The sequence below is a fragment of the Aythya ferina genome, assembly GCF_964211825.1.
Source record: "Aythya ferina genome assembly, chromosome: 7".
Taxonomy (NCBI): Eukaryota; Metazoa; Chordata; class Aves; order Anseriformes; family Anatidae; genus Aythya; species Aythya ferina.
In genome coordinates this window covers 5187933-5210139 of record NC_140302.1, presented here as the reverse complement: position 1 = coordinate 5210139, position 22207 = coordinate 5187933, and the positions used below count along the sequence as shown (strand labels likewise).

The 22207-nt window shown below is 59.0% G+C and overlaps 2 protein-coding genes across 3 annotated transcripts in view; one reads left to right on the top strand and one right to left on the bottom strand.

Annotated features, from left to right (window-relative positions):
- Positions 1-22207, top strand: part of CDH23 (cadherin related 23) — a 129035-nt gene that overhangs the window by 101005 nt on the left and 5823 nt on the right. The window contains exons 36-53 of the mRNA XM_084525093.1: positions 416-643; positions 11240-11461; positions 11538-11657; positions 13364-13544; positions 14562-14695; positions 14774-14983; positions 15303-15410; positions 15882-15984; positions 16814-16939; positions 17026-17229; positions 17369-17827; positions 18691-18807; positions 19140-19364; positions 19741-19910; positions 20167-20304; positions 20455-20574; positions 20954-21131; positions 21722-21933. Coding sequence (XP_084381219.1) covers positions 416-643; positions 11240-11461; positions 11538-11657; positions 13364-13544; positions 14562-14695; positions 14774-14983; positions 15303-15410; positions 15882-15984; positions 16814-16939; positions 17026-17229; positions 17369-17827; positions 18691-18807; positions 19140-19364; positions 19741-19910; positions 20167-20304; positions 20455-20574; positions 20954-21131; positions 21722-21933 — 3255 coding nt within the window. The remainder of the gene's footprint in view (positions 1-415; positions 644-11239; positions 11462-11537; positions 11658-13363; positions 13545-14561; positions 14696-14773; positions 14984-15302; positions 15411-15881; positions 15985-16813; positions 16940-17025; positions 17230-17368; positions 17828-18690; positions 18808-19139; positions 19365-19740; positions 19911-20166; positions 20305-20454; positions 20575-20953; positions 21132-21721; positions 21934-22207) is intronic.
- Positions 2434-9924, bottom strand: VSIR (V-set immunoregulatory receptor). 2 transcript variants are annotated; one of them, XM_084525094.1, is made up of 7 exons: positions 9801-9924; positions 6042-6497; positions 5300-5347; positions 4800-4907; positions 4416-4443; positions 3556-3746; positions 2434-3411 (listed from the first exon to the last, which is right to left on the bottom strand). In XM_084525094.1, the coding sequence occupies exons 1-7, from the start codon at positions 9901-9903 to the stop codon at positions 3374-3376; spliced, it is 972 nt and encodes a 323-aa protein (XP_084381220.1). In that variant the 5' UTR covers positions 9904-9924; the 3' UTR covers positions 2434-3373. The 2 variants fall into 2 exon arrangements, with proteins under 2 accessions (XP_084381220.1, XP_084381221.1); XM_084525095.1 differs by having other exon boundaries at positions 3556-3743.

The window sequence follows — 22207 nt, the reverse complement described above, 5'->3', positions numbered from 1 at the left end:
CGGAAGCATGGGAGTGCTGCTCATGATGAATAGCTTGGCATTAAAGTTATTGCCCTGCTAGGATTTCCTTATCTCTTTAATACATGGTTGGAGCTGGTTGAAGAATAGAAATTCTCTCTTGATTTCCCCCGTAATGGGATCATCCAAAAATAATTAGCTGTGCTCCGAGTGCATTATACAGCCTTCACCTTTGGGTTCTGCACTCTTTAAGGATGCGCCAGCCTAGATAGTGCCTAATGCACAACCAAACTGCTTCATCGCAGGTCAAGGGGAGCTGCTTTGGTGGGTGTAGGGTTGGGGTTTGGTGCCTAAAGCAGCTTGGAAAAAAACACAGTCTGTATTATGACTATTACAAAGGATGTATTTTATGCGTTATGCCGTGCTGTGATGGGTTACGTGTCCATCCACCCTGCAGAACGTCGGCGGGGGCACGGCGGTGGTCCAGGTGCGTGCCACCGACCGGGACGCCGGACTCAACAGCGTCCTGTCCTACTACATCACCCGTGGGAACGAGGACCTCACCTTCCGCATGGACCGCGTCACCGGTGAGATCGCCACGCGGCCCTCGCCACCCGACCGCGAGCGGCAGAGCTCCTACTGCCTGCTGGTCACCGTGGAGGATGAGGGCAACCCGTCCCTGTCGGTGAGCCACCGGGACACGCGTTTTGGGGCCAGCGGGTTGAGTTTTGGGGTGCTGAGTGCAGAAGGTACGAGTGGAAGTGCTGGGAAAGTTTGGGGTGGGTGCTGGATGCACAGCGCGTGGCTCTGCGGGGATGCCGTGGTGGTCTGGTGATGCACATGTGAACCCCAAGTGCTTTGATTCAGGTTGTGGCTCAGGGTCCAGATCATAGTTGGCACGTTCTGGCAGCCAGAGCTGTTGCTGTGGGATGTTTTGGGGGCTGCTGCCTGCCCCGTGGAGGAGCCGCCGTGCCTTTGCTTTCAGCCTGCATCCTCGCTTTCCTCCCGCTCGCTCCGGCACGGCTGCGTTTCATCTCCCTGCCTCTGCTCTGAAGTGGTTTGAGCAGAAGTCTTGAGCCGTTTCGCGGCTGTAAGAGCTGAAAACACCAAGAGCATCCCCACGTGCGAGCGGGGGCTGTCCTGCCCGCTGTCTTTGTTAGACACAACAAATAGAGTTGGCATGCAGGACGGGGGAGATGCGCAAACCGCCAAGCGAGCGCATGTCGCTCCCCGGCGAGGTGTGACCCTGCTGCCACCCTGCCTCGCCTCCACCTCCCCCCTTATCTCTCCATCTCTCTCACCTCCCGGCAGCGCTCTGGCTGCAGAGCCCTGCTCTACATTTTGAGGAAGCGTGCTGCAAGAAGCAGTGCAGGTCACAGCTTGCAAATCTCCGCTCTGCTCCCCGCCGGGTGGCTCACGCGCCTCTTTGTGTCTTCTGCTTACGCCATGCCGTGGTTGAAATCTCTTTCCTTAGAACGAGAGCAGCAGGTTTGTGCAAACGCAGCAGCTGGTGCTGCCAGCTCCTCCCAAAAGCGTCCCCATCGTCCTGGGGAGCATCGCAGGCGCAGTGAGCAATGCTGTGCACGGAGCCCGGTGCCATTCCTTGGGGCTTCACCCAGGCTGGTAGCTGAGGTCTCTAATGCTTCCAGCAGCGCCGATCCAAATCCTACAGAACAAAGCTTTGGGAAAGGCCAAAGGAACAGAGCTGGGAGAGGACTTGAAGGACCCGTGGCGATCCAGGACAGGGAGGGGGTGCGAGGTGTCCAGCCAGGAGCACAGCCACAGTGCTGGTGCACCAAGCCCTGTCCTCGCCATCCCACAGGAGGCCCGAGGGCAGGGTCCATCGGGGGATTTCCTGGGGGGTCAGACCTCGAAATCCCCTTGCGCTGTGCCCGCTGCAGAGGCGATGCTGTTCCCTCCAGCCACAGGTTGTTGATCTTCAGCCCGCTGCCACCAGGGATGCTCTGCAAGGGCACGCTACTTTCACTCAGGTCTGCCAGTATTTTGGTATGACTAATGCTTACGGGTGTTTATTGGCAATTTTTTCCTCATTCTTTACAACAAAAACAGAAGCAAAAGAAAAAAAATATCACCCTTTGAGTAACCATTTCTACCACAAAGCCTTATCTCCTCACCCCTTAGGAGGGCAGAGGAGGAGCTCAGCTTATCTGAGGATGCTGCGAGAGCCCAAGCTGAACCGCAGCAGCCACATTCCCAGTGAGGGTGAGCAAGCCCACAGGCTCCAAGGGCCAAAAATACCTCCTGAAATCAGTGCAGCTGGGCAGGAGCGGGATTTGCCAGAGCCGCCTGAGGCAGGCTGGTTTTGGTGCCCTGGGATTGCTCAGGTTTGCAGTGAGGGCGATGCCGGCACGGCCACGTGCATAGCAGGAAAACCCTCCAGCACCATGAAGATGACCTCTCCAATCTAACAGCATTTAAAAATATTAAAAAAAAACAAAACAAAACACATAAGCATTCTTTTTTTTTTTTTAATCATCACTGGTAATGAATCACAGGCAGCCGGGGCAGGAGGACTCCCCCAGCAGGAGCGAGCCGTTCCCCTTCCTGTTTGGCAAAGAAACCCTCCATCCAATGCTGGCCGGTGACACTGTTTTGTCTCGCCGCGGCTAAAGTACTTTGCCATACGCTCCTGGAAAGGATGTGCCGCCAAGGAGAGCTGGCCAGGTTAGCGCTGCACAGGTTGCAGCCCTGGAAATAAATTAAGAAGGGCTGGGGGAGGCGTGCAGGAGGAGGGCGCCCTCCCAGCATCCCAGCTCCGGCGGGATGCGGCTCCCGGCTGCTCGGGCACCGGGGCCGGGAGCTGCTCTTCCTTCCATCTTTTCTCTTATGCATCCTCCGGGGTTTAGGCAAAAGGTGAGAACCACAATGCTCATTGTCAATAAAAAGTAAATAGCCTCCGTCCGGGCACAGGGCGTGCGCAGAAAGGGGTGTGTGCGGCCGCGCGCTCTCCCTGCTCTTCTCCGTGGAAATAGGCAGTAAAAATCAAAACCCAAGCAAGAGAGGTCACGTCCATCCGCAGGGCAGAGCTGGTACGGGAGAAACAGGCAGGGCTCCTGCACCTGGCTTTGTTTATTAAGGCATTTTGCTGTTGTTTGAGTCTTGGCATCGTCCCTGCCCATGCCGTGGGCATCGGTGTTGCCCGGTGCCAGGCAGGGAAATGTTCACTCGTAGTCCTCACCGCCTGGTCTTCCTCACAGCACGAAGGGAAACCAGCGGTTGGCGTCCAGGCGGTAGGGAGAGGAAGGTGAGGAGGTCTTTTTTAGTTCATTAGATAGATATTTTTCTGAATTTTCTTTGATTGGTGGTGGGAGCTGCTGCCCGCCCTGGCCCCATGGCCCCTCCTGGTGCGACCACAGCGCGCTGGCCTCCTCCGTCGCTTTTGCCACCAGACTCTTTAGGCTTTCAAGGAATTCGGCGAGTCGGGAACGGGGTCTGGAAAAGGATGCAGACAGCGGTGTCAGAGCAGCTTGCAGGATGCCCAGCTGCACCAAATATCGATGGGGGCAGCAATCCATCCCCCTTGACCCCCCGCGCTCCCCTCGCTGCCTCCCCGGGGAGGGCTGCTCGGACACTCACCCAGCGTGGGGAAGAAGCAGTCCCCGGGGCCCGGGGGGGACAAGGGGGTGTTGGGCTCGGAGAGCAGGTGCCGGCCGGATTCGGAGGGCTGTCGGCTGGCCAGGTAGGAGAGCTGGGGTCGGGGCCGGGGCTCCACGCTGCCCGCGGGGAGCGCCTCGAAGACGGGGTTCTCAATGCCTTGGGCACTGCTGCTGCGGGAGAGGAGAGGGCATGAGGGATGCTCAGGGTTGGTTTTTTTTGGGGGAGGGTATTGCAAAGCCTCCCCGCACGGTGAGATGCCAGAGGGTGTCTCCTCGGCGGGTTTCTAACTAAGGATGCTCTGTCCGGGCACAGAGGCGCAGCTGTGGGGCTGCTTTGGCTCGCCACGAGACACAGGCACCCATTTTGTTGCTCTCCTGCGAGGCTTGGCAGGCTGCAGCTGATCTTTCAATGCGCCTGCTTCTCAGTGCTCAAATCCCCCCGAAATCTGCCTCAGGACCAACAGCCAGCTCTGAGGCTCCAGCAAGAGGGGGATGAAGTGCTGTGGTCCCTTGTGTGCGTGCGAACACCTGGCCGTGCGGGACAATGGCCCCATTCAGCGTCTATTTTTGCTGAAACATTTCTTTCTCATCTCTTAAAAGATCCCTTTTTTAGGCTCAGAGAGAGCCGAGGTTACATTGCATCAGCGACATCCCGCCGCGGGTGATTTGCATTTTTATTTCAGGACCCGCTTTTCGCCTGGCACTTTTGGGGCACGGGGAGCGACGGAGCCGCTGTAACCAGCAGCACCTCGGCTGCAACCCAGCAGGGAGCCTGGGGGAGGCTTAGCAGGAGGACAGGGCTGGTTTTTGGGGTGCAGCTGTGGGGACAAGCATGCTCACCTCTCCATTCGGACCAGCTCGTGGGCACCTGCCAGAGACAAAAAGCGTCAGCACTGTGTGCACCCCATGAGACCCATCCTGCCCACCCATGCAGCATCCCCGCACCCAGATCCCAGCATCAAGCCCTTGGGGCTTTGCCTTTCCCCCACCCCCCGGGGAATTTTGCAATGCAGCGGGGAGCAGCAGTGCCCCAACCATGATGAAACAGGGATGGGTGTCGAAAGCGCGGTTCCTGCTCGCGGCTGGCGTCGTGCCCACTGCTGCTGCTGCACAACCCACTTCTCCAAAGGGATTCGGCCAGAGCGAGAAGGGCACGGCCCAAATCAGGTCCCTGGGGCTCTGGGACAGGGAGATGGGACAGGGAGCACGTGGCGGAGTACGTACGTCTGCTGCTGACCGCTTGCCTCTGCTTGTAAATCAGGACCAAGATGAGGGGCAGGCAGAGGATGCCCACGATGCAGGCGCCCGTCGCCAGCGCAGCGGCCGTGATATCTGTAAGATATGACCCCCAGGGCTGACTTGCAACCTGATTTTAGCAAAATCTGCCTGCCTAGCAGGCGGCAAGCAGGGCAGGCAGAAAAAAAAAAAAACGCATGCACAGCCACACGTGGGCACAGTCGAGCGTCTAGATACAACACTGGGGGTTGGAGGGTGCGCGGCGCCGTGCGTCGGGGTGCTCAAGCAAGGCCTGGGTTTCCCCTGGCATTATAAAATGTTGGGGTGGGAAGTGCTGGTGAGAAAGCTGGTGGCCAGGAGAGCATCAGCAGAGGCACAAGTCACCCTCTCAGCACCCAGCTGTGAGGTCCAGGAGGATTTGGAGCACCAGGGGGCACACAGGCCTGGGTGGCGAGCAGCGCTCAGGTTTGGGTTTTCCCTTTCTTTACCTTTGCTGTTGGCGGTGTAAAACGTGCAGTTTTGAAGCTCTCCTCTGCCTGTGGAGAAGACAAAAGTATGTGAGGCCTCAGGGTGGTCTCGGGTGGCACCCAGCCCCTTCCCCAAGCCCACCGAGGCTGAGCAAACTGGCCCTGAGCGTCCCAAAAGCAGGAGTTTGGCAACGGGGATCTTCCGCCGACCTCGCCTGCGGCTGGCGTGCAGCACAACGCCCCACTTCCCTTTTATTTATTTTTTTTTGTCAAGAGGCCAGACAAATGTCTTTCCTAATGCTGCAGACTGAGGGATGACCTCCCCTGGCAGGAGCCAGCCCTTCCCGTAAGCCAGACCCTCCCAGGCAGCTCCGAGGCCAGCTGCAGCCTCCGCGCCCCGAGCTACGCCCGCGCTGCCTCTCCGCTCTTTCATGCAGGGTTTGTTTTCCTCTCCTCCGGAAAGAGGTTGAAGAAGATCACTGAAACTATGTAACACGGCTCCTTATTGCCTGCAGAGGCAGCAAAACCTTTTCCACAGCCTTGATTTATTTTGAATTATTTTGTTGGGGATGGGTGGGAGGGTTTGTTCCAGCGCTCTCTGGCCATCATTCAACCTTTCCACATCTGCTGTTCCCCATGCTGAGAGCCACCACTTCCCTGAGCCCTGGCAAAGCCACCACCCTGATGCCCATTCCCTGATGCCCCCCGGGACCCCGAGGCCCCTCTGGCACCCCGTTACCCCTCCCTTGTCCCCCCCGCTCACCTCTCTGGATCTGCAGCTCCACGAAGCCGTGAGCCACCTGCAGGGTCTGGGGCTTGCCGTGCTCCCGCCGCACCTCCATGGCGTAGCAGCAGTAATTCCCGCTGTCCTGCAGCGTCAGGTTCATCACCACGATGTGGAAAGCCCCGTGGTGGTTGGGGACAAACTCCACGCCGCGGTGGCCACCCTGCCACCCGTGGGGGGCCCTCCCGGTGCCGTTGGGCGCCGTGCCGTGGTGCCGGCCGGGCTCGTGGTGCAGCTCCCTCTCGGTCAGGTTGCGGATGTGCTGCTTCTCGCTGCAGCTCTGGTCGCCGGCGCTGCTGAAGTACCAGGTTTTGTAGAGCAGGTCATGGCGGTCGGCCAGGGGCCCGCTCACCCGGCAGCTCAGGGTGACGTTCTGCCCCTCCGGGCAGACGCAGCGCACGTAGGGTGCCGTCACCAGCAGCGCCAGCGTCCCTCCTGCAGGAGAGGACAACGGGGTCAGTACGGGAGCAAGGGGGATTGTGGGGATGGCCAGGGCTTGCAGGGAGCCATCAGCTCCCCTGATGTCACCAACACGGGGACAAACCAGGCTCCCTGAGGTAGGAGATGCCGCTGAGCATCCCGGATCCTAAACCAGAGACGGGAAGCGTGACCCAAACCTTTCATGTCTTGTTGTGGCAGAGGCACCAGCACAAGTGCGCCCTGAAAACGAGCCCTGCAGGAGGCTTCAAAGAGCACCCGAGCAGCGTCTTTCATGTGGCCAGAGGTTTGCACGGCTGGCAGGGGAAGCACCGTGTGGGGCAGGAGGTGTGGGGCTGGGCTGGGAGGCACTTGGGCTCTGCAGAGAGAGCGGGAGGAGAAGCAGGGCAGGGGGGAATGGCCCTCAAATGAGGAAATGTGAGCACCTCGGGGCCGGTTGTGAAGGGCTCTCCAGCTCCTGTTTCCCCACAGAGTGTGTCAACAGCTGGTTAAAAAAAGAAAAAAGAAAAAAAAAAAAGAGAGAGAGAAGAAAACAAAACAAAAAAAAAAGAGAGAGAAAAAGGCATGGGAGGAGGCCGTGCCCCTGAGATCAGGCGGGGAGCAGGTCCCACCCTGCTTGTTTTTAAGCAGAAGGGGGAACTGCTGGCGAGGAGCTGCCTGAAACTGAAAACCGTGCAGGGAGAGAAATCCCTCCCCAAGAAATCCCTCCCCTGCACGAGTGGGGCTTTCCCTGCCCCAGGGGCACGGGGAGGGCTGCAGCGAGGCAGAGGGGGGCACCCCGCTGCTACTGCACCCGTCCCGGGGTGCTCGGGGAGGAAAGGGCAAAGCCTGGCGAGGGTCCTCACACTGGTGCTGTGGCCCTGCTGCTGCGAAGTGCAAGCATCACCTTGGGAAGCTGCCCAAAAGGGCCTTTCTGTTGTCGTGCCTTGCTTTTTCTTACATGTGGCACTAAGAAAAGGAGGTTCCCGGGGCTGCTTGTGAGAAAAGGGCATCAGGACGAGATGTTCTAATAAACAGGCAGCATCCTGTTGTTCCACTAGCCCCGCTGCTGCTTCGCCTTGAGGTTTTCTCGCTTGCTATATCGAGCAGCCCCGGGGCGTGCCGAGCCTCCCCGCAGGTCACCCTCCAGCCTGGGACCAGGCTCCCGGTGCCTCCACCCCACCCGAGAGCATCCTCGGCCGTGCAGAGAGAGCGAAAGTGAAAACGCCCCGCGTGCCTTGCACGCCTCGAGCTCGTCCCGTGCCTTGCACAAGGCAGCCAGCACGGGTCCCAGGCACAAAGGGCACCGCCGTGGTGCTGCTACCTGCCGCCACGGGAAGTGCCCCATTCACAGCAGGGCCCCCGGGAGCCCGGGGAAGGGAAGCCGGGGCTCTATAGGAGGAAGTGTCCGTGGCAGCTTTTGTTTTCCCCAAAAGTGGGGCCGTCCTGCTCATCCCCACCGATTCCATCTGGGCAGCCTGCGCCGCTGCCAGCAACCCCCTGCAGCCCCTGCCCTCGCGGACAGGGGAAATCCAGGAGGATTGCTCATGGATTGCTGTATTTTTTTTTTTTGCACAGGGAGCATCCACATCTTGGTCCCCTTTACAGATCCGTGCCCAGCACAAGCGGTCCAGGGATGCTGGGAACTACTGGGGTGGAAAATCAGCACGCTGACGGTAACCGAGCCCTGTCCCTGGGACAGGGCAGAGGTTACCACATGCGTGAGGCCTTCGGCATGACGAATTTCCCTTCATTTTCCCAAGCACGGTGGAAAGCTTCCAGAAGGCGTCAGGAGCCCGAGCGGCTCCTCCCCGCTGGCGTGCGGCGGGATGGGGCGGCTCCGGGGGTGGCACAGCAAAACACAGAGAGGAGAAAAAGTGCTCGTGCCACGGCACGGCTATCTCTTTGCTGATGAACTGCTTAAATAAAGCAGAATTTCGTGCCAAATCCTGAGCTGCTGAGAAAAAAAACTCTCCTGAGTCAATTCCCCTGCGCTTGCGAGCAGGTGTGCTTAGTTTCCAGTGGGATTTCCAGATGTGACTCCCACCCCAGGCCAGGATGCAGCCTCTGCACAGGCACTCCCTGGGCTTGCCAGAGCAGGGAACCTGCCCTTAATTCCTCTTCTGGGAGCTTTTGTACCGAGCAGCCTCACACAGAAATCCTGCGAGACCCCTTGTCACCGTGCTGTCATTACGCTCCAGAGTTATCAGCCAGCTGAGAAGGGCCGTGCACCTCAGTGCAAGTGCTTACGGCAGGGAAGAAAAAGGAGAGAGAAAAAAAAGGAGGTGCAGGCAGAAAAGCTGGTGTCAATTGCCCTTATCTCCCGTGGAGCCAAATGGTTTTGGGTCCCGGGGCAGCGGGGAGCTGCTTTGCTCCTCTCCCGGTGCATTGCCTGTGTGGTTTTGCTCTTTTTATTTTTTTCTTTCCCAGAAAAATTCAAAGTGAAACTCGGTGGCAGCAGCATGTGACAAACCACTGCCTCTCTCGCATGCCACCACCTGTCGCGGGCCACAACACTGCCCCGGCTCGGGGACAGGGTCACAACACCGGGCTTGGGTTTGGGATGAGATTTTGGAAATCTGGGCAAAGGAAGCTTTGCAAGGGGGTAGGAGGGATGCCTTTGGCGTGGCTTCTGCCGGGTCCCCGAGCCGCGTGCCTTCCAGCCGTGCCTTCTTGGCACTGCCAACAGCTAGCAGCCCTCAGCATCGCCCTGTCACAAACCCCAGCTGGCAGGAAAGCCACGGCGAAAAACAAACGTGCCGTGCCCCTTGTTTCTAAACACACCTGAAGGAAGCAGCCAGCCTTGCACAGCTGGGCATCGTTTCTCTCTGGGGGCATGCCAGCAAAAAATCCTTTGTTGTCCCGGGGCAGATGGAGACGCCAAGTTGGGCACGAAGCCCCCCCAGCACATCCATGTGCATGCACGCACCCGTGCTGGCTGCGGGGCAGAGCATCCGTGGGGAGGCCAGCGGCTGTGGGAGGCACACATCGCCTCCCCTGCACCCCTGGGGCAGCTTTCCCAGCCCAGGGCGCTCAGAAGGGGGCTTGGAGGGGGGGACACGGGCTGTTTTTTTTCCTCCCAATGAACTCTCGACCGAAGCAAAGGAGGAAAAGCAACCGGTGGGCGAGCAGAGTTTGGAGAGCAGCAGCTCCCCCCGATGCAAGCAGCGTGGCCCCACGCACCGCGCGCTGAAGGCGACAGCGGTCCCCCCACCCCAAAAAAAAACAGCGGTGGGGACGGGAAAGCGAAGGACCCCCGAGTTCCCCAGCCCAAGGCGCAACAGCCCCAGGTGGGGGAGAGGAGAAGGAGCCGGGGCTTACCGTGGGAAGCCAGCAGGGCGAGCAGGGCCAGCAGCAGCGGTGGCGGTGTCACCCGCTCCATCTCAGCGCCGCGCAGCACCGCCGCGCCCGCAGGAAATTTCATTGCGCCGGAGAGAGGAGCAGTGCGAGCACCCCCAGGAGGCCGGCTGGGGCAAGGAGCTTCCCCCTGTCCCTTCCCAGCCCCGCGGCCCCCCGGGGGGAGAATTGGAAGAGCAGCTTGCTCGTAATTTGTGTGTTTTTGTTGTTTTTTTTTTTTTTTTTTTTTTTTTTAATTTATTTTCAATGTGGTTGCAAGGGTTTGGCGGGTCGCTAGTGGCCGGGCCAGGCTGGTGCTGCGGAAAGCCTCCTGGGATGGACGGGAGGTGGGTGAAAAAGGGGAACTCAGAGCAGAGCCAGCCACAGGGCTTGGTGCAGAAAGGGAGAGCCCGGTGGCAGCCGGAGAAATCCCATCCCTGGTGGCATCCGAAGCGTGCACTGTCCCTGCGGTGTGTGCTGAGCGCATCCTCTCCAGCCACGTCCCATGCACGTGGTGCCCCGCAGCTTCACGCAAGTGCCTGCTGATCTCCCAGGCTCTGACTTCACTCAGAAAGCTCAAAGCTCAGCGGGTGCAGCCAGGGCCACCTTATTTCAAAGAGACGAGCTCCTGGTCCCTTTGTAGTGGAGCCCGGGGTCACTTGGAGGTTTGCAAAGCGCCCGAAACCTTGCTGACAACCTGCTCTGAGTGTTTGAGCGTGCAGGGAAATAGAAAAGTAGCTGCGCAGCTTGTGGTTTTATGTCAAACACTTCTGTGAATCTCTTGTCAGAGATGTAACCCCTGCCTGCTAGAAGGAAACTTGTCCGTGGGGGAAGGTGGAGGTGCAAATCCAGAGGGGTTTTTGTGGCAGTCACAACCTAGGAGGGAGCTGCAGTGTGCTCACGTGCAAAGCTCTTCCCTGGAGCTGGTGAAAATGTCCCACCTGTCCCCCTGCAAAAGAAGGTCGGAGATGTTCTTTTTTTGTTCTTCCTCTGAGCCAAGCAGCAGCATCTCAGGGTGTTTTCCATCCTACTGTGCTGCCACCCTCAGTAGTAGTGACCAAGGTGTCCCCCGCGTCACCTGAAGAGATCTATCCCAAAGGAAGCGAGGCTCAATGGTGATCAATTTTTGGCTTTTGGAGGGGAAAGGAGAGAGATGGTGCCAGGGCATGTTGTGCTTTGGAAGAAGGATGTGATTTAACCCCTGTGCACTTAGCTCAATACCTGCTCCCAGCCACTGCCTTGTCCTGGAGATGTTTCTGCAGCCAGGCTCGCTTTGTTTTAAGGCAATACCTCATGCATCTCTTGGTAGGGTTGACCCCAAGTTGGTCATTGTCCTTGATGGGTCAAGCCTCACCCCGCCAGCTCGGGGCCTTGCAGAGCCCATCCCACCCCGGGGCTCACCACCGTGTCCCCCCGTCCCGCAGGCCACCACCACGGTGTACGTCACCGTCCTGGACGAGAACGACAACGCCCCCGCCTTCCAGCAGCAGCTCTACGAGGTGACGCTGGATGAGGGCCCCGCCACCCTCAACGCCACCCTGGTCACCGTGCAGGCCCTGGACCTGGACGAGGGGCCCAACGGCACGGTCACCTACGCCATCACCGAAGGCAACATCTTGGGTACCTTCCACATCGACAGCGCCACGGTCAGTATAAGGGCGCCGTCCCCAGTGTGGCCATGCCCTTCTCCCTCATCCCTCACCCCATCTCCGGGTCCTGCAGGGGCAGATCCGCACCCTGAAGGAGCTGGACTACGAGATCAGCCACGGGCGCTACACCTTGGTGGTCACCGCCACGGACCAGTGTCCCGCTGCCTCGCGCCGCCTGACATCCACCGCCACGGTAGGGTTGCGACACCGGGATGGGCTCAGGGTCCAGGAGTTCCCCTCGCGTGAGCGGTTTCACATCTCCTTCCCAGCGGCCACCAGCTCTTCCCAGTTGGCCCAGTTGCTGCTCTGTCATGGGGGGTTGCAAAACAGGCACATGGCAAGGGCTGCTCGGGGTTGGGCTCGTCTCAGATCATTCATCTGGTTTTTAAACTCATTTTTTATGCCCCGTAGGGAGGTCGTGTGAAGTTTCTCGTCACCTTTTGTTGCTTTTGTCCATAGTTCTTCCATTTCTTCTGGACCACGTTGATTTGAACTTTGCGTGCCCCTCAAAGAGCAGGGCAGTGGACTAGCAGCTCCAAAACACGTGTTTTGCAGGAATTGAATACACCGAGTATTCCTGTGGCCTAAATTGAAATGGGATGGGTTGTACGGCAGGAGTTGTCCATGTCCAGAGCGATTTTGGAGCCTGCAGGTGGAAGGGACTGATTAGAGCTCTCATTGAGCTCATTGACCCTGGAAGCCCCATCAGCCATGAGGACCAAAGCTAGACGGAACAGGAACCTCCTTACTCAGCCCATGGGGCTTCTGCCAGCACAGTCTGAAGGCAAAGCTTTTAGGAGCAGATTTAGTGATTATTTTGGATAGCGAGTGGTGGGAAATCCATCTCCCTGATAAGGCGTGCCAGGGTTTGTTGTCTCCGCTGCTAGGAGACGGAGCCGAGACTCAGATAAAGTCTTTAAAGATCAGAGTTAGCCAGTATCAAGCGTCCATCTGATAGGTTTTACTACCCTCAGTTCAGGAGGTCAAAAAGCTCCTCATTTTCAGCATCTCTCTCTTACCCATGTGGCCGGGAGATGCGAGGCAGAGGAGTGCTCGATAAGCTCAACCTTTTACTAGCCACCAGAGACTCTCCTCCTCACGCAGGCATTTTCCACCACACAAGTGCCCCGAAGGGTTAACACGCCTTGCAATATAGCATGGTGTAGACGTACAAAAATGCCTCCTGTTGCAGGGTGACTCAGTTAAAAAGCCAAATTCCTGCAAGGCTGGAGCTCGGCTTGGCTGCTGGCCCCGGTGGCGGTGCTCCCCTGGTGACACCGTGCTCGGCTGTGTCCCGAAGTCGCTGCTTTTCCCTTTGGAGAACTGTAGGAGTGCTGCTGGCCAGCCGAGTGTGTCATGGAAAGGGACAGTGAGCCAGCTGCGTTGGTGGTGGTTTACATTTGACTCAAAAAGCACGCTCAATTTTTTTTATTTTAGTTTGCTCGTTGAAACGAAGCCCTCGAAATGTCCCGGAGGAAAAGGAGTGAGCAAGCCTGCAGAGAACAGCTCTCTGAACTCATGCCTTTGGTGGCCAAGTGCATTTCTGTCACCTTTTCGAGCTCATTTGGGGTCCTTCCTTGCTCGCCCTCTCCTCCAATTAGTGGAGAAGGTGGTTGGGGACTTTGTGCCAGTTTGGTGCCAGGATGTGAATGTGGAGAACATCTGGTTTGGGCTTTGCCTTCCCCCCCGTGGTGCACAGCCCGGAGGTTTGACAGAGCCCCAGCTGTGCATGGCTGGATTTTCAGTTTCTGGGGTAGGACGAGCAAAGCCAGAACTATTTGGGAAGTACTTGGTGATGCTGTCCATCCGTGGCTCACCAAGCTCACCCATCCGGCAACGAGCCCGGAGCTGGTCCCCTCTCCGCTCACCTCCCTCTCCACCTTCTCCCCTCGCCCACAGGTGCTGGTGAACCTCAACGACATCAATGACAACTGCCCCACCTTCCCGCGGCCCTACGAAGGTCCCTTCGACGTCACCGAAGGGCAACCTGGCCCACGCGTGTGGACCTTCCTGGCCCACGACGGAGACTCGGGGCCCAGCGGGCAGGTGGAGTACAGCATCGTCGCTGGGGACCCTCTTGGTGAGCAGGGTGGCATCTCCCCGGCTTCACACCGCAGCTGGTGGCACGTCCCCATCCCTCTGCCCCTGCAGAGGAGCACGGGACAGAATCCTACATTTTTGGCACAGAAGCTCGCCGTCCATTTTTGCTTTATTTTGTGTTTTTTTGTTTTGTTTTGTTTTTTTTCCAAGGAGAGCCTTGCCACCGGGCAGGGAGGGGGTGGGTGGAGGAGAGCGGGGCGGAAGCGTTTCAGAAAAGCCATCCTCCCAGCAGGCTGCTTCTGCAAATTCAGCCTTTCGACACCAGGAAATCCTGTTTGAGCAACAGGAAACTTAACCTGTTAGTGTCCGGGGAGGGGGGCCCGGGCTTGTGCAAGGGGAGAGGGGAGGGGAGGGTGGGGGGGAATTTGCTGAACAATAAAGGCCAAGCAAAAATAAATAGTGCAGAAGGAGAAAACGAGAGAGGCACGGCCCCATTGCAGGGGCTGCAGGGCGTTTTGGGGTCTCTGCAACCCGCAGCAAAGCTGCAGCTGGAGCCAGGCAGCCCCGGAGCAGATGGCAGAGCAGCTGTGGGTGTCCCTGGCCGCGTGGCAGCTGTGGGGACACAGCTACGGCCGTGGTGACTTCAGCCAAAGTTTCTGGAAGACAAAGCCCCGTCCCGTCTACCAGCTGGCCCTGGCTGCAAAACGTCTCCAGAACAAGCAGGATGCGGCCCCTTGGCTCTGGGGAGGGGGGTCCATGCCATGCAGCCCCCCTGCCCGGGCACAGCAGGTGCTTGGAGGGCTCTTGGCATCTGCAGAAAGGGCCACGAGCACCTCGCTTTTGGCCATTTAGCCCACCCGCCTGCTCCTGATGGTGCCTGCATAGACCCCCGCTGCTTCATCCCACTGATAATGGGGTTGCAGCCCCCAAACCCACAAAGCTCACCCCTCCCTGTGGCCAGAGCCCATGGTGCCCATCCCCTTGTCCCCTTGGGAAGCCACAATGTGGGACACCAGCGGTGGCCCAGCGCGAGCCACGGCCCCACTGTCTCCGGCAGGGGAGTTTGTGATCTCCCCGGTGGAAGGGGAGCTGCGGGTGCGGAAGGATGCCGAGCTGGACCGGGAGAACATCCCCTTCTACAACCTCACCATCGCTGCCCGGGACCGGGGCGTGCCCCCGCTCAGCTCCACGGTGAGTCCTACAGCCAGGAATAGAAAACAGGGGTGGGAACTGGTGCCCCGAGCCCATAGCTCTTCTCCGACCCCGCAGATGGTGGTGGGCGTGCGTGTGCTGGACATCAACGACAACGACCCCGTGCTCCTCAACCTGCCGATGAACCTCACCCTCAGCGAGCACGCCCCCGTCTCCAGCTTTGTCACCCGCATCCTCGCCCGGGACGCGGACAAGGGGCCGAACGGCCTCCTCACCTTCGATATCACCGCCGGCAACGCTGAGAGCGCCTTCTACATCAACAGCACCGTACGCCCCGCGCCCGCGGCTGGGGGCCAGGAGGTGGAGGGTGGGCACCACGTGTGGGCACAGCTCTCTCCTTCACCCCGTGCGTTGCATTGCGCCCCGGGAAGGGTGTAGGGCACCCCAGAGCTAAGGAGGATGGGGATTTTGGAGTCATGGGGCAGGCACCAAGCCAGGTGCATAGGGCTCTGCAGGGAGCTCAAGGACCTCGTGGCACAAGCCAGGGCTGCTCTGGTCTAGCTCTGCCGTCCCTAGGATGTTTTCTGCAACAGAAGCAGCCCACCTCACATCCCTTGTACGTATTTTCTGCCTTTTTCCTCCATAGACCGGCATCATCTACGTAAACCGCCCCTTGGACCGGGAGCGGGTGGCAGAGTACAGGCTGACCATCACGGTGAAGGACAACCCCGAGAACATACGCAATGCCAGGCGGGTAATTATGGACACTGAAGGGGCCACCAGTGGTGCTGGAGGCAGGGCAAGTGGGACAAGGGGCCCCAGCCATGGCCAGAAAACAAGGGGGGCATTTCCAACAGCAGCCTCACACTCCAAAAACATCTGGGGGGCACAAGAAGGGGGCTGCAACCTCTCCACCCGCAGAGAATGAGACCAGTAGGTTCTAGGGAATGTCCAACATTTCGTGTTGACCCCACGAGGCAGCAGTAGACATCATGGAAGGTGGGCCAGGGTTGGGCTGGAGAGCTGGCCAACCACAATGACGTCTGCCAGGATGTCCCAGATGTCACCCTTTGGGGCATGGGGTGGGAAGAGATGCCCAACCCTACAGCTGGGGTCCCTGCAGACCCTCCAGGGTGGTCTGGGGAGGAAAGGAGGGAGGCAAGCTCGAGGAAAGGACGTTGCAGTCATCACCCTCTTGTTCCTGTTTTCCTTCACACACCTTTAGGATTTCGACCTGCTGGTCATTTCCATAGCGGATGAGAACGACAACCACCCCCTCTTCACCCAGAGTTCCTACCAGGCCGAGGTGATGGAGAACTCGCCCCCGGGTATGCCTCTCTTCGCTCCCTTTGGGGCCGGGCAAGGGGAAGTGTCTCCTGGCCACCACGGGCTGGGCTCCAATGGTGCCACGGCGCAGGGCAAGGCTGCAGGTCAGTGGGAAGGGGGTGCTGAGCAGGACGGGAGGTCAGCCTTCAGGAGACCGTGGCTTTTGTCCATCCAACCTGTGGAAGCCCTTCTTGGCTCAGGCAAGATGCTATCCTGCAACAAACCATCCCTGCTTGGGAATTGCTCAGCAGCAGAGAGTGAGATGCTGTGCCCATGGTCTGAGCTGAGCCCTGTGGGCAGCCCTGGAGGCCCCCAAACAGCAGGGTCTTGTGGGGGACGGGGTGCCAGCTCTCCAGCACCAGCACCTCGAGCTGCCTTGCTCCATGGGGTGGAGATAAAACAGTCCAGCCTGTCCAGGTAGACATCCCTCAGCCAAAGAGCTAGGAATATCCCTCCTATTTCTATGTTTTTTTCTGCCTTCCTGCCGTACAAATCTCTCCAAGACCTCGGGTGCCTCCCCACCCATCTGGTAGCTGCTCCCAGGCAAAGGGTTTGGGCACCTCCAGGAGCTCCCCTCCTACGAAACCCAGCGGGACTGACGGATGTGTCTGTCTGTCTGTTTGTTTTTAGCCGGATGCCCCACCGCCGCGCCTGGGCCCCGCGTGCCGCTCTGCGAGGCTGCAGCAGCCACCCCCTCGCGCCCCGCGAGGCCCCGCTCTGTCACCTCCTCCATTCATTCATTGCTGTCCCTCATGCGTCACCGGGCTGGGAGGGGGACAGGGGACCCCGCGGGGGGTTGTCACCATCCCTAACCCCTCTTGTCCCATCCAGGGACTCCGCTCACTGTGCTCAATGGACCCATCCTGGCTCTGGATGGCGACCAGGGCAGCAACGCCGTGGTGACCTACGAGCTCTTGGGGACATCCCCGGACCTCTTTGTTATCAACAACAGGACAGGTGGGGTGGCTCAGCAGGCCCCTGTCCCCAGCCCAGGGCCACCAGGCAGATGTGGGGTCTGTCACTTGGCTTTTCTGCTTCTCCAGGCGTCGTTTCGGTGAAGCCCGGTGGTGTGATAGACCGAGAAGCTTTGCCAGACCCTCTGCTGGAGTTCACGCTGGTGGCCCGTGACATCGGGGGGCTGAACAGCACCGCCAGCCTCACGGTGACCGTCCTGGATGACAACGACAACCGCCCCGTCTTCCAGCCTGCGTCCGTCACAGCGCGGCTGCGGGAAAACAGCCCCCCAGGTGAGGACAGAGACGACATCTGGATGTCCCCGTGGGACCCTGAAGAGACAGCTTCCAACCTGCAGGACTTGGCTGGGTGGGGGTTGAAGGGAAAATTGGGGAGCTGGGGCTGCCCATGTTGCTTGGTGGTTTTTCCCAGGCTTTTCCATCCTCCGCGTGACAGCCACGGACGCGGACAGCGGCCTCAACAAACAGCTGGATTACCGGATCGAAGGCGGGGGCCAGGACAGGTTCCTGATTGAGGCCGCCACCGGGGTGATCCGCGTGGCCAACCTCAGCATCGACCGGGAGGAGCGGGACGCCTACCGGCTGACGGTGGTGGCCGTGGACCAGGGCACGCCGGCGCTCTCGGGCACCGCCACCGTCAGCATCATCATCGACGACGTGAACGACTGCCGGCCCGAATTCGTCAACCCCATCCAGACGGTCAGCGTGCCCGAGTCAGCCGCCCCCGGCACCGTGGTGGCCGAGGTGACCGCCATCGACCGGGACCTCCACCCTCGCCTGGAGTACTACCTGCTGGAGATCGTGGCCCGTGACGACACGGACGCGCTGGTGCCCAACCAGCAAGGAACGTTCACGGTGGATTTTAGGACAGGTAGGAGAGCGGGACGGGCAACACGGGCAGTGCGGACCTCTCTCCTTGCTTCTGCTTCTTCTTCTTCTCTACCTGGAGGTAGGTGTCCGAGATGATGCTCACCTCCTGCCTCCCTGCTCTCCTCCTCCTGCTGCCCCGTCTCGCCCTGCCCTCTCTCCCCCCTGCCTCTGGGGTCTTATCTAATCCTTTAGATAATCTGGTCTTCTCTAACCCTTTTCTTTCCTTTTTCCGGCTCTCGGCTCACCAGGTTTGTCTCGGTGTCTGTGCACATTTCTCTCTCTGTGCCATCCGTTGCCTCCCTCCATCTCACCCATCACCATCTCAGGAGGGTGGTGGCTGCTCAGCCTTCACAGACCGGACGCGGGCACCCTTGCTGGGGGGGACTGGGATGGAGGGACTGGGGTAAGTGGAGCCTGGTGGGCTCTGCCCCAAGGGAAGAAGGACCAGTAGCCTCCCTCTGTGAGTTTTGGAAGCACAGAGCTGGTCTGAAACAGAAAAACTGCCTTGATGGAAAGAACGTGGGAAAAGCCTCCTAAAGATGCCCAGATGCTGTGTGAAGGTGGATGGGGACCATGCAGCAGAAGCTGCTCCCAAACCCCTCTCGTCTGCACAAACCAAACCCCAGCCGAGGAGCGTGAGACCCAGGAGGCTGGGCAGAGTGGAGCAGGCAGGAAGGCAGGTGATGGAGAGCACAGGATGGAGGGAAGTCATCTCCTCACATAGCTATCAAATATTTTTCCCTGGTCAGCCTTAGGAGAAGCAGGAGAGCGAGCACAGAGGAGGATTCAGCAGCTGGTGCCAACCGACCTGCCCGGGCCTCAGCAGGGTGCACGACTCTAACCCCAGTCTTTTTGGCTTCCCAGGAGCTGTGAAGATCAAAACCCCTCTCAACAGAGAACTGGTGGCCACGTACGAGGTCACCATCTCTGTCCATGACAATGCCAGCGAAGTCATCGACCACTCGGTCAGCGTGCCCAACGGTAAGAACGGACCCTTGCTGTGGAGAAGGCCGGGCAGCATGGGGGCACGGTGCCTTTCCCAGCCACCAGCACAGCCTCCTGGCCCTTGGCCACCATCCCCAAGCCAGGCACACATGAGAAGATGTGAAGTTGGAGTTGGGGCTCCTCTAGCTCAGTGAATTTTGTCCCAGCTGAATACTGCCATTGCTCTTGGCGCGCCACCTCAGTTTAGTTGGCTTTCCCGGAGCTTCATGCTTGTTTTTTAGGACCCTCCTTTCTTCCATCTTTCCTTCTCTTCTCTGTCTCACTTCTCTCTCTCTTCTCCCTCTTCTCTTCCCCTTTGGCCTCCACAGCCAAGCTGACGGTCAACGTCTTGGACGTCAACGACAACACGCCCCGCTTCCGCCCGTTCGGGGTCACGTACTTCACCGAGCGCATCCTGGAGGGAGCCACGCGGGGCACCACGCTCATTTCCATCTCGGCCGTGGACCCAGACAAAGGTGCCAATGGGCAGATCACCTACGAGCTGCTGGACCTCTCCCCAGAAGGCTACGCCTGCCTCGAGGACCAGTCGGCAGGTTGGTGGCCTGGGGAGGTGCGAGCCCCGCAAGGCCCGTGAGAGGGATGGGGGAAGAGGTGGGGTGTTTGCAGCCCCTTGGCGCAGCCCCTTAGCACAGCCCCTTTACTAAAAGGACTAAGCCACACTCCTCCTATGAGAAATTTGGTCAGGATTTGGCTACAGAGGGCAAAAACTGTCCATCAAGTAGAGGGGGAGCTCCATGAAGGTGTTGTGTCTGTGTTGTGTCTGATTGCCAGCCCTTGGTAGGCGGCCTTGGAAGGTTCCTTTAATTCATTTCTCTGCCTTTATCCCATCGCCATGTCCTGTGTGGAGAGAAGGCCGTCAGGAGGGGACCTGGGGGCAGGTTTCTCATTTCAGGGTCTGCCGTCTTCTAGGAAAGGTCGTGGCCAACAGGACGGTGGACTACGAGGAGGTGCAGTGGCTGAACTTCACCATCCGTGCTTCTGACAATGGCTCCCCCCGCAGATCAGCCGAGATCCCCGTTTACCTCCAGATAGTGGACATCAATGACAACAACCCCGTTTTCAGCCAGCCGTCCTACCAGGTGAGCCAGGATCCCTTTTCTGAGTCCTGGGGGTTCTCTGGGGACACCACCACCCCATCTGTGCCTGAACCATCTAAAGAAAATGGTCAGCACGCCGACATGCTGCATGAGAACGCCTTGTTGTGGGCAGGGTCACCAGGCTGAGACCTGCCAGAATGAGCATTGCATTGGTGGTATTAACTGGTATTAACTCCGTTTTCCTACTAAAGTGGCACAGGGTGCAACAACCAGCTCTCCCTGCTCCCTTTTTTTGCAGAAAGCTGTCTTTGAGGATGTGCCACTGGGTACAGTCATCCTGAGGGTCAAGGCCACGGATGCGGATTCGGGGCGTTTTGCTCTCATCCAGTACAGCCTGGGGGATGGAGAGGGCAAGTTCGGGATAAATCCCAACACGGTAAGGAGCCAGCTGAAGCTGGAACAGAGCGGGGAAAAAGAGGATGAGATGATCCCACCTTGTGGGACAGCCTTGTTCCTGCACCTCACCTTCTGCTCGAGTAGCAGCTCTGCTGGACCGGACCCACCTGGAGGTCTCTGTGTGCTGCAGGGGGACATCTACATCTTGTCGGCCCTGGACCGGGAGAAGAAGGATCACTACACGCTGACAGCCGTGGCCAGGGACAACCCTGGGGACATCCCCAGTAACCGTCGGGAGAACTCAGTGCAGGTAGGGCCACCACCACTCCTGTGGAGTGCCCTACAAGAAGGTGTTAAACCTTGCTGGTGGGCCCGGGGAGGAATGAGCCAGAAGGGAGAGCAGAAGACCCCAGAAAACAGGGGTGGGGTGGTGAATGAAAGGGGCTGTGCACCAAGCATCCATGGGAGGGGACGGAGCAGGAGGGGCAGGAGAGACCGATGCTATTGTCTGCGAGTGCTCCAGCCAGCTGTGGAGAGAATGGGTGCCCCGGCCACGTCTGTCCCCATTGTTGGAGGCAGGAATTGGGCCAGCAGAGCGAGACGAATAGCAGGAAGGGCACTGCGCCCCGGTGCCGGTCACGGCAGGGGCCCCATCCCCGCGTGACCCGGTGCGCTGGGCTTTGTTGAAGGTGCTGATCACCGTCCTGGACATCAACGACTTCAGGCCCCAGTTCAGCAAGAGCCAGTTCAGCACCAGCGTCTACGAGAACGAGCCGTCGGGGACATCAGTGATTACCATGACTGCAACGGACCTGGACGAAGGGGACAACGGCGTGGTGACCTACAGCATCGAGGGCCCTGGAGCAGGTAGGAGCTGCTGGTGGGGAGCTCCTACCCGTGGACAGGGCTCGTGCAGGGATGCAGTGAGGAGCTGTAGGGGCCAAGCCACACTTTCGGTGCCTGGTGGCTGGTTAGCATCAAGGCTGTGCATGCTATCCCGGGAACAGCCGCTTTCGGTATTGCTCCACCATTCCCAGTTCCTCGTGGCGTGACGTGTTAAAGCTTTGCCCACCTTCATCCTGCAGCCTGGCCTTGGCTTCCCCCCAGCCATCTTTCCCTGGGTTTTCAGCACACACAAATGTAACCTGTGTGTCCTGGAGCAAACTCACTGCACACCTCAGCCAACAAGGGCTAGAAGGATGCAGGTAGATAGCAAAATAGCATCCCCCAGATGCAGGAACTCAGCACCCAAGGGAGCAGGGATGCTCCAAAATAGCACCCTGAGAGCACCTGCACTCCTGCTTTGGGCAGCCAGCTCTGCTCCATCACCCCATCGCAGGGATTTCCCACCAGCAAGGGGTGTGCTTCACCTGGTAGACTGGTTTCTAATGCATACCACTCACAGTTTATCTGGTGTCAAGCATCCTGAGCCAAAGATGTGTTTGGTCTGTCCCCAGAGGCCTTCAAGATCAATAAAGACTCCGGGCTCATCACGTCCCGGCGGCGCTTGCAGTCCTATGAGAGGTTCAACCTGACGGTGGTGGCCACGGACAAGGGGCATCCCCCGCTCTGGGGGACCACCATGCTCCACGTGGAGGTCATTGACATTAACGACAACCGCCCGGTCTTCATCCGCCCACCCAACGGCACCATCCTGCACATCAAGGAGGTACACACACACACCTGGGGCTCGTGGTGGGCAGGGAGCCGTGGCACACCAAGGCCGTGCCCAGGAGCATGCCTGCTGGTGGCCAAACCCACTCTCCATCTCCACTGGGGATGAAACAGGAACCTGGTTTAGCACATGGCAAGAAGGTTTGGGTCGTACTTGCTTGTGGTGGGGACTGGAAGGGTCTCCTGGAGCAAGGAGGGCATCTCTGCTGCCAAATATCTCCAGACGCTAGGCCAGCCTCTGAGCAGAGCCAGAGGGGCATCCTGGGGAA